Genomic DNA, 13,074 nt, shown 5'->3' with positions numbered 1-13,074 from the left:
GGGGAAACAAATCTAGTTCACCAGATCAGTCTCCGCCGCTCTTGTGGAGGAGTGGGAAATCAAACCCGGTTCTCCAGATCAGAGTCCACCACTCCAATGCTGACCTATTGTTGAGCATTCCACTCCCTTTTTCAACAGATGTTGCAGAATGCATCAGAACATGTGTCACTGCTAGCCAATCAGATTACCTGTTGCAGAGAAAAAGGAACCTCTCCCACCAATCAGGTGATTTGCACATCCCTTTTGCATCGATGGGGACTGGATTCAGAAGCTAAGAAGAACCTTTACTTGCACACCAATTGCCTTGACTGGCTCAGGGCACATGACTGTAGCACAGAACCCCATCTACACAAAGGCAGCTTTGCTGTAAACACTCTCTACTTAGAAATGAACCTGGCATTATGAGCAAGGGCCCCACACTGGTCATAAGAGTGAGTGCTGGAGCTCTGGTACACACACAGAGCCACGCCTCTGCCTGGGACAGGTCTATTTCACTAGAACTAGCCAATCCATATGTTCATTCCTTCACCTACACAGATTTGCTCCTAGGATTAAAAAACCAAAATCCATATAATAGGTTTAGAATCATAGAGTTGGAAGGGACCACCAGGACTATCTAGTCCAACCCCCTGCACAATGCAGGAAACTCACAACTACCTCCCCCACACACACCAGTGACCCCTAGAAAATGGCCAAGATTACACCATTATCATGATTGCATGGGTTTTGGATTTTGCTATGGACCAACACAGCTACTAATGCTTTTAGGGCCTTAGGACTGCAGTGAACAGAGCAAGCCATAGGGACAGTAAATGAGTGTTTTCTTTCTCACAGAAGGAAAAAGGGGGGAACCTCTGCCCCCAGAATTTACTGGATCAGAACTTCTCTATCCAGCATGTCCCTTCCTTTTGAACCCAACCTCCGAAAAACATCTGAACAGAGTTTAACTACAGCAGGTATTTTAAAATGGAAGATACTTTTTTCTTTTTCATGTTTAACCAAGTCACTGGCCTGTATAAATGAATTCAAACTGCTGTATAGTAGCAACTGCTTTCCGCCTTTGATTTCTGCTTGGACATAATAAAGGCATTTTGCGCACCTGACTCGATCACGACTTGGATCCATTCATTTGCAGAGAGGGGGGGAAGCCTGCATTAATGGGATTTAAAATAGCATTGTGTCTTATGATTCACTGTGTGCAAAATAAATTCACTTGACTTTTTTCCCCTCTCCCAGGGGAGAAAATCACATTACACAAAATCCATGCCGGAAAAGAAAAACAAGCAACCTAGCAATTGGTTGCTAAAAACAAATTTTAGAAAGCCTCATAATGAGACATCCAGCAGACAGCCTTTCACCAATGGCTATTAACATACTGCCAGCTGAAGCATACAACACAGGAAAAAAACAAATTGGTTTCTTTACCAAAAAATCCACTCCCTTTAAGTTTTTAATTGAAGGTTTGTTTCCAATATCGAAGGTTGTGTTCTAAGACAGATTCCCAGCGAAATGAGAGCACACAGAGGAAGAGCGGGGAGGGGAGAAATACATATTTACTAAGCTATGTAGGGTTGGCCATGGTCTATACATGGATGGGAGATCAAGGAAAACTGGGGTTGCTATGCAGAGGAAGGAGGTGGCAAACCACCTCTGCTCATCTCTTGCCTTGAACACCCCAGGGTTGAGGTCCCCATTAGTCAGTCAAGACAGCACATTCATTCAAGGCAGGCTATGTGCCACTATCTATACATGGAAAAGCTTAATAGGCTATACGTCTTCGAAATTCTTTTATTCAAACATGGTTACAAAATGTTAAGAGGTCTGGTCATTGCTTACAGCAAAACAAGGCTCCTTCTACTGACAGGTAACAAAATATTTGTTCCACGTACTCCTCTCGCAGAACTCCGGGCGCGGTTCTTGTGATGGTCACTTGATATTCTTGGATTCCACCTAAATTTTAACCCTCAAAAGCTTTTTGTAATATCCAATCTAGCAATTTTTGTTGCATCGGTTATTTTGGGGAAACTGAACGTACATTTCCTCCATATCCATGCTTAAAAAAAAATTCTCATGCTTTGAAGCTGCACAAAGGCAACACACCGCCTTTTATGCCTTTGTGGGAGTGGATAGGATCTACCCACCCAAACTCTTCCATCTACTTAGAGCCAGTAGAGAGCAGAGCGATCAGTCCAGATGAAAAGCTGATGGAAAGAATGTAATTTCTGAAAAGGAAGGCATGTCAAGGATGAAAAAAACCCAACAACACACCTGAAGGGACACGAATATCTTCCTAAACTCACTACCTATTAAGATTGCTGAACCCTTACAAGAGGGACCTATAAGTGGCACCCCAGAGCTAAACCCAGTCTCTGAAACATTAGCATCCACCAATACTCCTTGTGGACAAGAATTTTCCTATGGGGGGAGGATTTCCACCAACTTCCCCACTCCTACAGCAGACCTCTAACTCCCTCCCTATGCTTTTTTTGAGGATCCCCCACCAAAAGCAGTGCTTCACAGGTCATTTTAGACAGCAGCAGGAGGCAGAAAAGTCCCATCCCATGGACAGAGATCCCTTCCATCGGCAGAAACCACTTGGTGGACCCAAACCCCTATATGAAAGAAGAGGAAGCTGCAGAAGAGGACTGACCAGCGATCTCGTTTTGAGAAGATGGGCCACCCACCCGCTGCCCCCTTCCTCCTTTGCTGGCTCTCCCATAACCAGCCGCTATCCAGCACCTTACAGCCCAGTCGCACAGGGCCAATTCAGCAATGCACCTCCGCAGTTGAAACGCAGGCTCTCCCTGCCAGGGAACCCACCAACAGCCTCCCTTACCAATGATAATGGGCTGATAGGAACTGAGAAGGGCCACATGAAGCCCCACCTGGAATGAGAATGGTGTGTCTGTGCAAGCTTGGTTATTAAAAGATGCAGAAAACCGAGTTACTGGGGAGTGGACACGTTCATGGAAGATCCATGGCTATCCATGGCTACTAGTCAAAATGGATACTGGGCATGATGCATACCTATTCCCTCCAGGACCAGAGGAGCATGCCTATTATATTAGGTGCTTTGGAACACAGGCAGGACAATGCTGCTGCAGTTGTCTTGTTCGTGGGCTTCCTAGAGGCACCTGGTTGGCCAGTGTGAACAGACTGCTGGACTTGATGGGCCTTGGTCTGCTCCAGCATGGCTCTTCTTATGTTCTTATACATTACAGTGAGAAGAGCCATGTAAGATCCTAGCCCAGAGCAGCTGTGCCATCATGCAAAGGTGGGGGTGGGGGTTAAGCAGCAGTGCCTTTAAAAGGTAGCTGCTCTGCTCAGGCTTGGCACCCATGTAAGGGGAATCACTGCCTTCTTGCAGCAATTCCAGCTCTGCTATAGAGGAGCTTTGTGAAAGGTTTGCCCCCACATAGAAAATTTCACACGCGTTGGATGCTGTTTCTTTCTATGACTGGAGCTAAGATTTTGACAGGGCAATCCAATCCATTCACTGTTCCTTTGCCCATTTTCATGAACAGGAGCACAGCAACCGGGCAAAACAAACCAGGCAGGTGGCTCTTTTAAATACCCTGCGCTGTGACCGCCGCCAAATATTTGGCCACCTGTACAGTGACTCGGTTTTCTGCATCTCTTAATAACCAAGAAATTTTCTCATCCAGGGAATCAGAGCCAGCTCCAAGTAACTGGAGAATTAGCTTTGATCTTAAGCTTGAAAAAACAGGGCAATCTCCAAGCACAGCTACGCCCTTCTGAGCCCACTAACGTCAGCAACTTAGAAGGGTGTTAATTCTGCTTGGGACTGCAACCGAACTTTAAAATATTTTATTTAAGGTATTTGTGGGGCGGTGGGGCCACATTCCCACGTGACAGCCACCCTCAGTGTTCACAGCAATGGCAATTTGTAATCCACTACTTAGCTTCAAATTGAGGTAAGAAGTCTTCCTGCTCTGCTGCCCCTGGGGAGGGGCCGTGGCTCAGTGGTAGAGCCTCTGCTTGGCACGCAGGGCCCAGGTTCAATCCCTGGCATCTCCAGTTGAAGGGACTGGGCAAGTAGGTGACGTGAAAGACCTCTACCTGAGCCCCTGGAGAGCCGCTGCCGGTCTGAGTAGATAATACTGACTTTGATGGACCAAGGGTCTGATTCAGTATAAGGCAGCTGCATGTGTTCACATATAGTCCACAATTCCCAGTTGCCACTACCTGGTGCAAAAGGCCCCTTTTCGATGCCAGCTCTGCTTCTGTTTGGTCCCTTCCTCCAAGTAGCTCCAGTCGGCACAGACCCTATTCATTAGGGGACTGCCGCTGGCTGCACAAGGGCAGAAAGCACTTCTGAAAAACTACCCAGCTGCAGCAGCTGCAATTTATTTCCGGGAAAATAAGGCCAGAAACGTGAGGACTAGGAACGTGAATTTCCTAAAGTACCTTGGGTTACTGAACTGATACCTTCCATTCCTAATGGACTGCAATTGGAAAGTTCTTTCCTTCTCCTTTTCCCCATAGGAGGCAGCCCGGTTCACTGGCCAAGGCCTCCCAGAGCCAATGTTGTATAATTTCTATGACAAGGGCAACCTTCTTTCCCCTAGAGTGGGCTGAGTCAGCCTGTGCTGGCATTATAAGGGTTATGGGGCCTGCAGTTCTGTGCATTACAAGAATCTGGAGAGGCCATACAAGCCTTATGTGACCATTGTAAGAGTTCCTGCACATCGCCCCAAAAAAAGGATACACGGTGGGATTGAAGTTCTTCAACACAAAGAATGAGGCGATGACAACCAAGACCAGAAAGAGAGTATTGTTGTAGAAGATGGAGAAAGTGGTTGCCTCGTAATCTGCCACTTCGTTCTTCTTCCACAAAATTCTGCAAACGAAAGAGGCATCTTCAACCATTTCCAGACTAATAACAAATGAGATGTGTGGCGATTCTGCGCCACTGGGAATCGCTTCCCATTTCCAGCCAGAACAAAAAGATACAGATACATATCCCTGATGATCAAAGTTTAATACACTTAAATTGGATTTTCTGTGCAGCTGGACCCTAGTTCAGCAGCAGGAAACAGATAAGATTATTCTAGAGTTTGCTGAGAATGCAGGCAAAGGCCTCCAACAGTGCCATGCTATGCAGAGTTACTCCAGTGAAAGCCTAATGGTTTCAATGGGCTCAGGCTGGAGCAACTCTGCACAGGGATAGCCCTGTTACAGCCCCCATCCCCACCTCGGCTCCTGAGATCCACCGGAGAAAGGTGGGCAGATAAACCTTTCAAATGAATAAATCCGAGCAGAGCTATATCCTTCTAAGAGATAGCCAGCACGATGTAGTGGCTTGTAGCGGTGGACTCTGATCTGGAGAACCGGGTTTGACTCCCCACTTGTCCACATGAGCGGGGGAGGCTGATCTGGTGAACTGGGTTTGTTTCCCCACTCCTCCACCAAAGCCAGCTGGGAGACCTTGGGCTAGTCACAGCTCTCTCAGCCCCACCCTACCTCACAGGATGTCTGTTGTGGTGAGGGGAAGGGAAGGTGACTGTAAACCAGTTTGGTTCTGCCTTAAGTGGTAGAGAAAGTCGGCATATAAAAACCAACTCTTCTTCTTCTAAGGGAGTAACTCTGCTTAGGCTGGCACTGTTACTCATCACCAAACCGCCACTTACATGGATCACAGGGGCAAGCTCACACAGCCCAAGATTTTTACCAGCTGCCATTTACTGAAAGCTGACCAGCAGCGGAGCCGAGTTCCCAAAGCAAACAGACTGTGTTGCTCTTCTGAGGATTCTGTTACGCGCCGCTAGGTCCATTATCATTTTTCAAAGAGGCACAAACCCCAGTTTTAATAAAGTAAGATAAAGCTTTGTGCTACCAACGACAGGCATTCATGAAGAATGAGGAGCTTAGCTTTGAGGGGTGATGACCGGCCTCGAGTCAGCGGGGATTAGCGAGGCATGCTGACGAGAAAACCCTTTAGACACAACAATCGCTTCAAAAAAATGTATTTTTAATGCAGCAAACTTTACAAAATGGGGGATGAGCGAAAAGCCTCTGTGAGTACTGCTTTTCGGGTTCACACCAAGCTGTTTTAAAAACCAACAAGAAGAAGGTTGCCGCACAAATTATGGCCCAAGTGACAATGAAAACACTGCTGGGCTAAGGTGACAGACACACACCCCCCCGCCCCGTCCCAAGCCAGGTAAGCACAAGAAGGTGGAAATCAACAAATCCGCTATAAGCCAACACAAAACCATCACGAAGAGAGGGATGGTGTTTAGATACCCCACGAGACAGGCCAAGGACATTACCTCTCGTCTTTCTCCTTCCGTGACATCTTCCTGTTGTCTGCCTCAGACAGCTTGCGGGTGACTTCTTTGGAAACAGCATCTTCCCTCTTCTGAGCTACTCTGCAAAAGAAGGGATTTACACGCCCTGTTTTAGGGGAAATAACCAGCTTCCAGAGCTGCCGCTGATTCCATTAAAGGGGTTCCTGCGGCACCAAGATGATTACCACAGAAGTGCCTTGCCATGTACCGTAAGTAAGCTACAAGTATTGCAGAGATACAAAAGCATTGAGCCCAAACTCACAGTTCCTGCCACTGTGCTACATGGACTCACACAGAAGTGAACAGCATACTCCAAATTATTAACTAGATTTGTTTAGATTCACTCTTCCTCTAAGGGTTTACGGCCACACGCCTGGTTCCCCCACCCCCCATTTAATCCTCACAACTCCAATAATAGGTTAGGCCAAGAGAGACTACCAAGGTCACCCAGTGGTTAGAGTGGTTCCTCAATGAAACAGGCTTCCTCGGGAGGTGGTAAGTGCTCCTCCCCTGGAGATTTTTAAGCAGAGGCTAGGTGGCCACCTGTCAGCAATGCTGATTCTATAACCTTAAGCAGATAATGAGAAGGAGGGCATGTTGGCCATCTTCTGGGCATGGAGTAGGGGTCACTGGGGATGTGGGGGGAGGTAGTTATGAATTTCCTGCATTGTGCAGGGGGTTGGACTAGATGACCCTGGTGGTCCCTTCCAACTCTATGATTCTATGAGGTGTATAGTCAAATGGGAAGTTGAACCGAGATCCACCCAAGCCTAGTTCAACATTTCAGCCCAAGGGTAAGCAACCCCAGCATATGTGCCAAACAGGGGCATGCCAGAACATTTTGCTTGGCATACAGGGAAGTCTCTCTATATAAGCGCTAGGCAAGCCCCAAGGTACTTGACACTAGAGCAGGTGGCACAAGAGAGAATGCTGGGCATGGCCGATGCCCATCTCTGCCAGTCCTGCCCATGTCTGAGGCAAGCCCTTGAGGCACCAGTTGGCTGTTGGAGCTATCCAGTTGGCTGTTGAAGCACAATCCACGTAACTCTCTCCATCCCCCACCCCATACGTGTAAAGCATCATCCTCACTGGCTACTGCTTACTTCTAGAGCTGACTGTCTTTGCAGACCCACTAAAGAGAAAGCCTGAGAATCTCACTCAAATACGCAAAGATATTTGGGAGGTGGCTTTCAAAAACCAGCCTGAAAGTACTACTAATAGGTAGATAAATCTGGAGGATGTGAGCACATTTCTAATTTTTAGTAAATTTTAGAGGAACAGCATTCTCACCTGCTCTGAGGGCTAAGGAAAAGTGAACAAGTTATCGAACTGCTTACTTGTGCTTAAGAACAAACTTTACATTCTTGTAGGCAAAAGCAACCAGGTATGTACTGACGAGGGTCATTACGCTGTACAGGACTGCAGACTGAACCAGGTCCATATGCCAGATCCGCCAGTACAACCCTATGGAAAGAACAATAGAAAATGTTACCATTTCCAATTAATTCAATACAGGAAAGGTTAGCAAAATCAGACATCTCTGATCTGTGTAGTGCTCTCTTCAAGTTTTCTCCAAGTTCTACAAAAATAACATATTCAGTAATTATACACTTTAGCATACACAAGTTCCTACAGTCCTGGGCTTCAACAAGCTAATGAGAAATTAAGGAGATGTAATTATCTCAAGATGCAAAAAATGGGTGGTTTTAAAAAACTTCAGTAATGTAACGCCATGTTCATCACAAGTATGCCACAACTTTGCTCTTCTGTGGGCTGCTTCCCAAATGTTAAAACTGGTTCCAGCTCTGTAGAGCAGGGTTCCCCAATATGGTGCCCATGGACACCTCTTCTAGTGCCCACCAAGTGTTTTTGGGAAATGGGCGGGACCAGGTAGGGCTTTTGCCCAGCGCGGCTTCTGATTGGCTGTGCACAAGGATCTGCGCTGAGTTCCTGAAGTTAAGCTGTGGCTATCATTTTGTGGTTAGCTCCACCTCCTGCAGCAGCCATTTTGTGGCATACATTTTGCTGCATGCCATGTCAGAAGGTTGGGGACCCCCTGCCGTAGGGAGTGTCTGAACAGTCCATCCAGCTCAGACAGCAAAGCAACAGTCATTATAAAAGTGACAGCAGCAGAAAAAAAAGCACCCTTGTGAATGGTTGAACCCATGGATAGATTCCTGGATTCTTTGCTGTGAAAGAACACATGCATTATCTATATCCATACCAAGCTCCATGCTAAAATGGTTCCCTGGGGAGGCTTACAACACTGTTTTAAATCCTTATATAAAATCAAAAAGTGCATAAAAGAAGTCATAATGAACAGCTTCTTAATACAATAAACTAAGCAGCAGGTTTATTATTTATTTAGTACATTTTCCATCTGTGTTGCCTCCAAGCAGCTCAGAGTGGCATACTTCACACTGCCCTTCTCCATTCTCTCTCACGACCACCCTGTGAGGTAGGTTAGTGTGAGAGTGTCTGGCTGGTCACCCAGCTAGCTTTTACAGCGTTGCGGAGTTTTGAACTCAGTTCTCCCAGATCATCATCCAACATATACCGGTCACCTCCCAAAAGCCTTCTGAAACAATACCACCTTAGCTCTGCTGTGAAACTCCTTCCTGACAGTGCCATAAACTACAGTTGTTGCCATAAACTAAGCAGCTGAAAATTGTGCTCTTCTATGTAACCTCCACCATTCCTGAGATGATGGAGAACACAGAGGAAGGCCTTTGAGGAGCAGCTCAACAGGCCCATATAGAGAAAGCTATTCTTAAGACAACCCATCCCAGACCATTTCAGGATCCATAAGGTGAGATCACTGCTTTGAATTTGATTTGGAACCAGATGAGAACCAACTAAGATGACTTAAGATCAGAGTGATGCTCAATCTGGCAGCCATATTCTGAACAAGTTCCAACAGTTCCTGAGCAGTCTCAAAATAAACCTTTTTACAGCCATCTAATCTGAAAGCCACTAAGGCAAGAGCAACTTCACCCAGATCCCCATTGCTTAGGAAAGGGTAGCACCACATGTGCACCAGCCGAAGCTGGGGCGGGGGGCTGGCTCAGTAGTAGAGCCTCTGCTTGGCATGCAGAAGGTCCCTGGTTCCATCCCCGGCATCTCCAGTTAAAGTAGGTGATGTGAAAGACCTCTGCCTGAGACCCTGGACAGCCGCTGAAGGTCAGAGTAGACAATACTGATTTTGATGGACCAAGGGTCTGATTCAGTATAAGGCAGCTTCCTGTGTTCATGTGAAACTGGCAACAAGCACTCCCAGCCATGGCTAACTGGACCTCCAAGAGTAACATCAGATCCAGGTGCTTCCCAAAACAGTAAACCTGAGTCTTAAAGGGGAGTACAACCCCATTCCAAACCAGGAAATACACGTACATTTCATGGACAAGAAGGTTCACACATAATGGGAAGGGGCCCGTGCTCTCTCTGCATATGGAGAGTTATTACCTACCACAATAAACCATCCTGAACTTCATGGTCCAGTGGTCCAATCCAGCGAGAGAGGCTGTGTGCCACAGCCATACATAATGAACGCAGCTGATTTAGACTTTTTTAGAAGCAAACTACAATTGAGAGCCAGAGTGATATAGTGATTAAGAGCAGCGAACGCTAGTTTGGAAAACCGGGTTCAATTCCCCATGAAGCCTGCTGAGTTCTCTCAGAACTCTCTCAGGCCACCCAGAGGCAGGCAATTGCAAACCACCTCTGAATGTCTCTTGCCCTGAAAACCATAAGTCAGCTGTGACTTGAGGGCACACACACAAACTACAATCAACTTACACTGTAAAGCATAACAGAAGAATAGCAATGCCATCTAGTGGTGTGTTAGAGAATTCATTTCCCTCTTTTTGTACAACTTTTAAGCATCACTGTGCAAGAGATGGATCAAGTTACACCACAACATTTTTTCCACTTTCAAAATGCTATTGTATTAATTTATACAAACACATCAGCCAAAAAAAATGATAAGCTTCAACACCACTGAACCACAACGCACCATTTCTGCTTTTCCAGAAATAACACACTTCTTTCCCGCTTTTGTGTTAAAATACAGATGCTGGGAGATGAACCTCCAATGCACATTTTCCCCAAAGTTACTCTGACACAGAAACCCATGGGAAGGCCCGTATTTCAAAACAAGAGCATGCATTCTAAATGTATGCGGTCGCAGGATCAACCTTTGGTATGTCCAGTTAAAAGTATCTCAGAGAAGAGGGCTGGAAAAGTCTCTGCTGCAAACACTTCAGACAGTATTTGGCTAGCAAAATACTTCCTATCTCCATGTGAGACACTTAAAAGGGCTCTGAATAGAAGGGGATGTCAGATTATACATATACAGCATATGATCTGCTACTAGATCCAGAGACAACCAGTGCAGTGTAGTGGTTAGGCTGTTGGATTAGGATCTGGGAGACCCAGATTCAAATCACAGCTCTGCCAAGGAAGCTCACTGAGCAACCTTGGCCCAGCAACATCCTCTCAGTTTGATCTACCTCACAGGGTTGGTGTAAGATTCAAACAAAGGAAAGTAGAACCGCATACGCCACTTCAGGTCACCATTGGGGAGAAAGTCAGGGTGTAAATTATGTAAAAATAAGTGCCCCCTAAGCAGCACAACATACAAATGAGATCCGGCAATCCTCACAAAACTCAGGGAAATGAGATGTACGGTAGGCCTCTGAATCCACAAACATGCATTTAACTGCTCCATCAACCGGGGCCTTCTGCAAACAAACTAGAGGTTTGCCACTGAGGCCTTCCCTTCATAATAATCACATAATGGGATGGAAAGACACACTGGATCTATAGATAGCTTTGTGACCTGGTAATAACATACCATTGTGGCATAGTGGTTAAAAGCAGCCGGTTCTAATTTATAGAGCCGGGTCTGACTCCCCACATGCAGCCTGCTTGGTGACCTTGGGCTAGTCGCAGTTCTCTCAGAACTTTCTTAGCCTACCTCACAAGGTGCTTGTTGTGGGGAGGGGAAGGCAACTGTAAGACACTTTGAGACTCCTTAAGGGTAGAGAAAAGCAGGTTGTAAAAACCAATTCTTCTTCTTCATCCAATACAAAGGGGACAACAAAAGCCCTCAAGCGGGAACAAGACCTAAAATTTTATCCAATAATTGCACGTTAATTGAATTCATTTTGAGTCCTTCTAGTTGCTGTGTAGGTATGGATATAGCTAAAACAGTACAGGAGGAATGGGGCTAGTGAACCCATCAAACTACCTTACACCGAGCAAGAGTCTTGATCGGGTCAAAGTCTCCCACATCACCTGTTTACTGGGTCTTATTAACTGGAGATGCTGGTGATTGAAGCTGGAACCGTTTACAGTACAAGAACGCCTTCCTCGAGGTAAGCCCCGCTGGATAACGTGAGTAGCATTCTGAGTAGACCTTCTTAGGATTCTCTCCAGGATCAGAGGAGCATGCCTATTATCTTGGGTGCGGTGGAACACAGGCAGGACGGTGCTGCTGCAGTCGTCTTGTTTGGGGGCTTCTTAGAGGCCCCTGTGCGAACAGACTGCTGGACTTGATGGGCCTTGGTCTGATCCAGCAGGGCCTTTCTTATGTTCTTATGATTGCTCTGTAAATTTGCAAAAGAGGTGCCCTACCCCTGAGCCAAATCGTACCATATGGCCAAAAAAAAAAAAAAAGAGAGAGAGAAGGGGACAGGTGACTGGACCTCTCCCATTCATTCATTCATTCATTCCTTCTTCCTGCCCAGCCTGCTCCCCCTGCCTACTCACAGATCGGGATAGCAGAGACGATGAAGGCGTTGCCGAAGAACAGCGCCGAAGACTTGGCCGAGAGGTTGCGGCTGAAGTCCTGCAGGAGCAGCTCCTCCTCGGACTGCTGCCGAGCCCCGCCGCTGCCGCTGCCGCCCTTGGGAGCCATCGCGCCCGCCGCCTACTGCCGCTGCTGCTGCTGCTTTCCCCACGGGCCCAGAACACGAGAGAGACAGAGACTCGGGCTGACCCCGCGCGGCTTCCGTACGAGCCAGCCCGCGTACACGCAGCACCGAGCATGAAGACAGGACTTCCGGCGACCCGCTCCACGTGTACTTCCGGTGTCTAGACACTCCGCCCTGCTCTTTTTCCTATGCGCAGGCGGTATCTGTATCTGCGAACATCGGCTTTACGATCGCTAGAATTTTTTTTAAAGCGGCTTAAAAAAAAAAACTTTGGTGGATAAGAAGACGCTCATCTGAACGTATAACTTCCGGGTCAGCAGATTTCTGTTGACGTGTCCTAGGATTAGAAGGAAGGGGGTGGGGCTTGTCTCATAGACGCAGTTTGAAGGGGGCGGAAGTGGCGTCAGAGAAGAGGGTTGACGTGTCTCGGTCTTCAGTTCGAAACTCCACGTGGTTGAATAAGTGGCTTTACCGTTAGATGAAGAAGAAGAGCTGGTTTTTCTATGCCGACTTTCTCTACCGTTTAAGGGAGACTCAAACCGGCTTACAATCGCCTTCCCTTCCCCACAACAGACACCCTGTGAGGTAGGTGGGGCTGAGAGAGCTGTGACTTGCCCAAGATCACCCAGCTGGCTTCGTGTGTAGGAGTGGGGAAACAAATCCAGTTCACCAGATTCGCCTCCACCGCTCATATGGAGGAGTGGGGAATCAAACCCGGTTCTCCAGATCAGACTCCACCGCTCCAAACCACCGCTCTTAACTACTACACCACGCTGGCTCACATTAGGCAAGAATGTGGCTGTTTGCTCCCCCCCCCCTTTAGCATTTCT

The 13,074-nt window shown here is 47.1% G+C and overlaps 1 protein-coding gene across 1 annotated transcript; it reads right to left on the bottom strand.

Moving 5' to 3' along the window:
- Nucleotides 1–2,120: 2,120 nt before the first annotated feature.
- Nucleotides 2,121–12,228, bottom strand: SSR3 (signal sequence receptor subunit 3). Its single transcript, XM_056850327.1, has 5 exons — nucleotides 12,081–12,228; nucleotides 7,649–7,775; nucleotides 6,294–6,392; nucleotides 4,730–4,861; nucleotides 2,121–2,222 (listed from the first exon to the last, which is right to left on the bottom strand). Exons 1-5 carry the CDS (start codon nucleotides 12,226–12,228, stop codon nucleotides 2,156–2,158), a joined length of 573 nt encoding a protein of 190 aa, XP_056706305.1. The 3' UTR covers nucleotides 2,121–2,155.
- Between the last annotated feature and the right edge of the window lie 846 nt (nucleotides 12,229–13,074).

The sequence above is a fragment of the Euleptes europaea genome, chromosome 5 (assembly GCF_029931775.1).
Source record: "Euleptes europaea isolate rEulEur1 chromosome 5, rEulEur1.hap1, whole genome shotgun sequence".
Lineage (NCBI taxonomy): Eukaryota > Metazoa > Chordata > Lepidosauria > Squamata > Sphaerodactylidae > Euleptes > Euleptes europaea.
The sequence above is the reverse complement of the archived record's forward strand: the minus strand, read 5'-3'. Positions and strand labels throughout refer to the sequence as shown.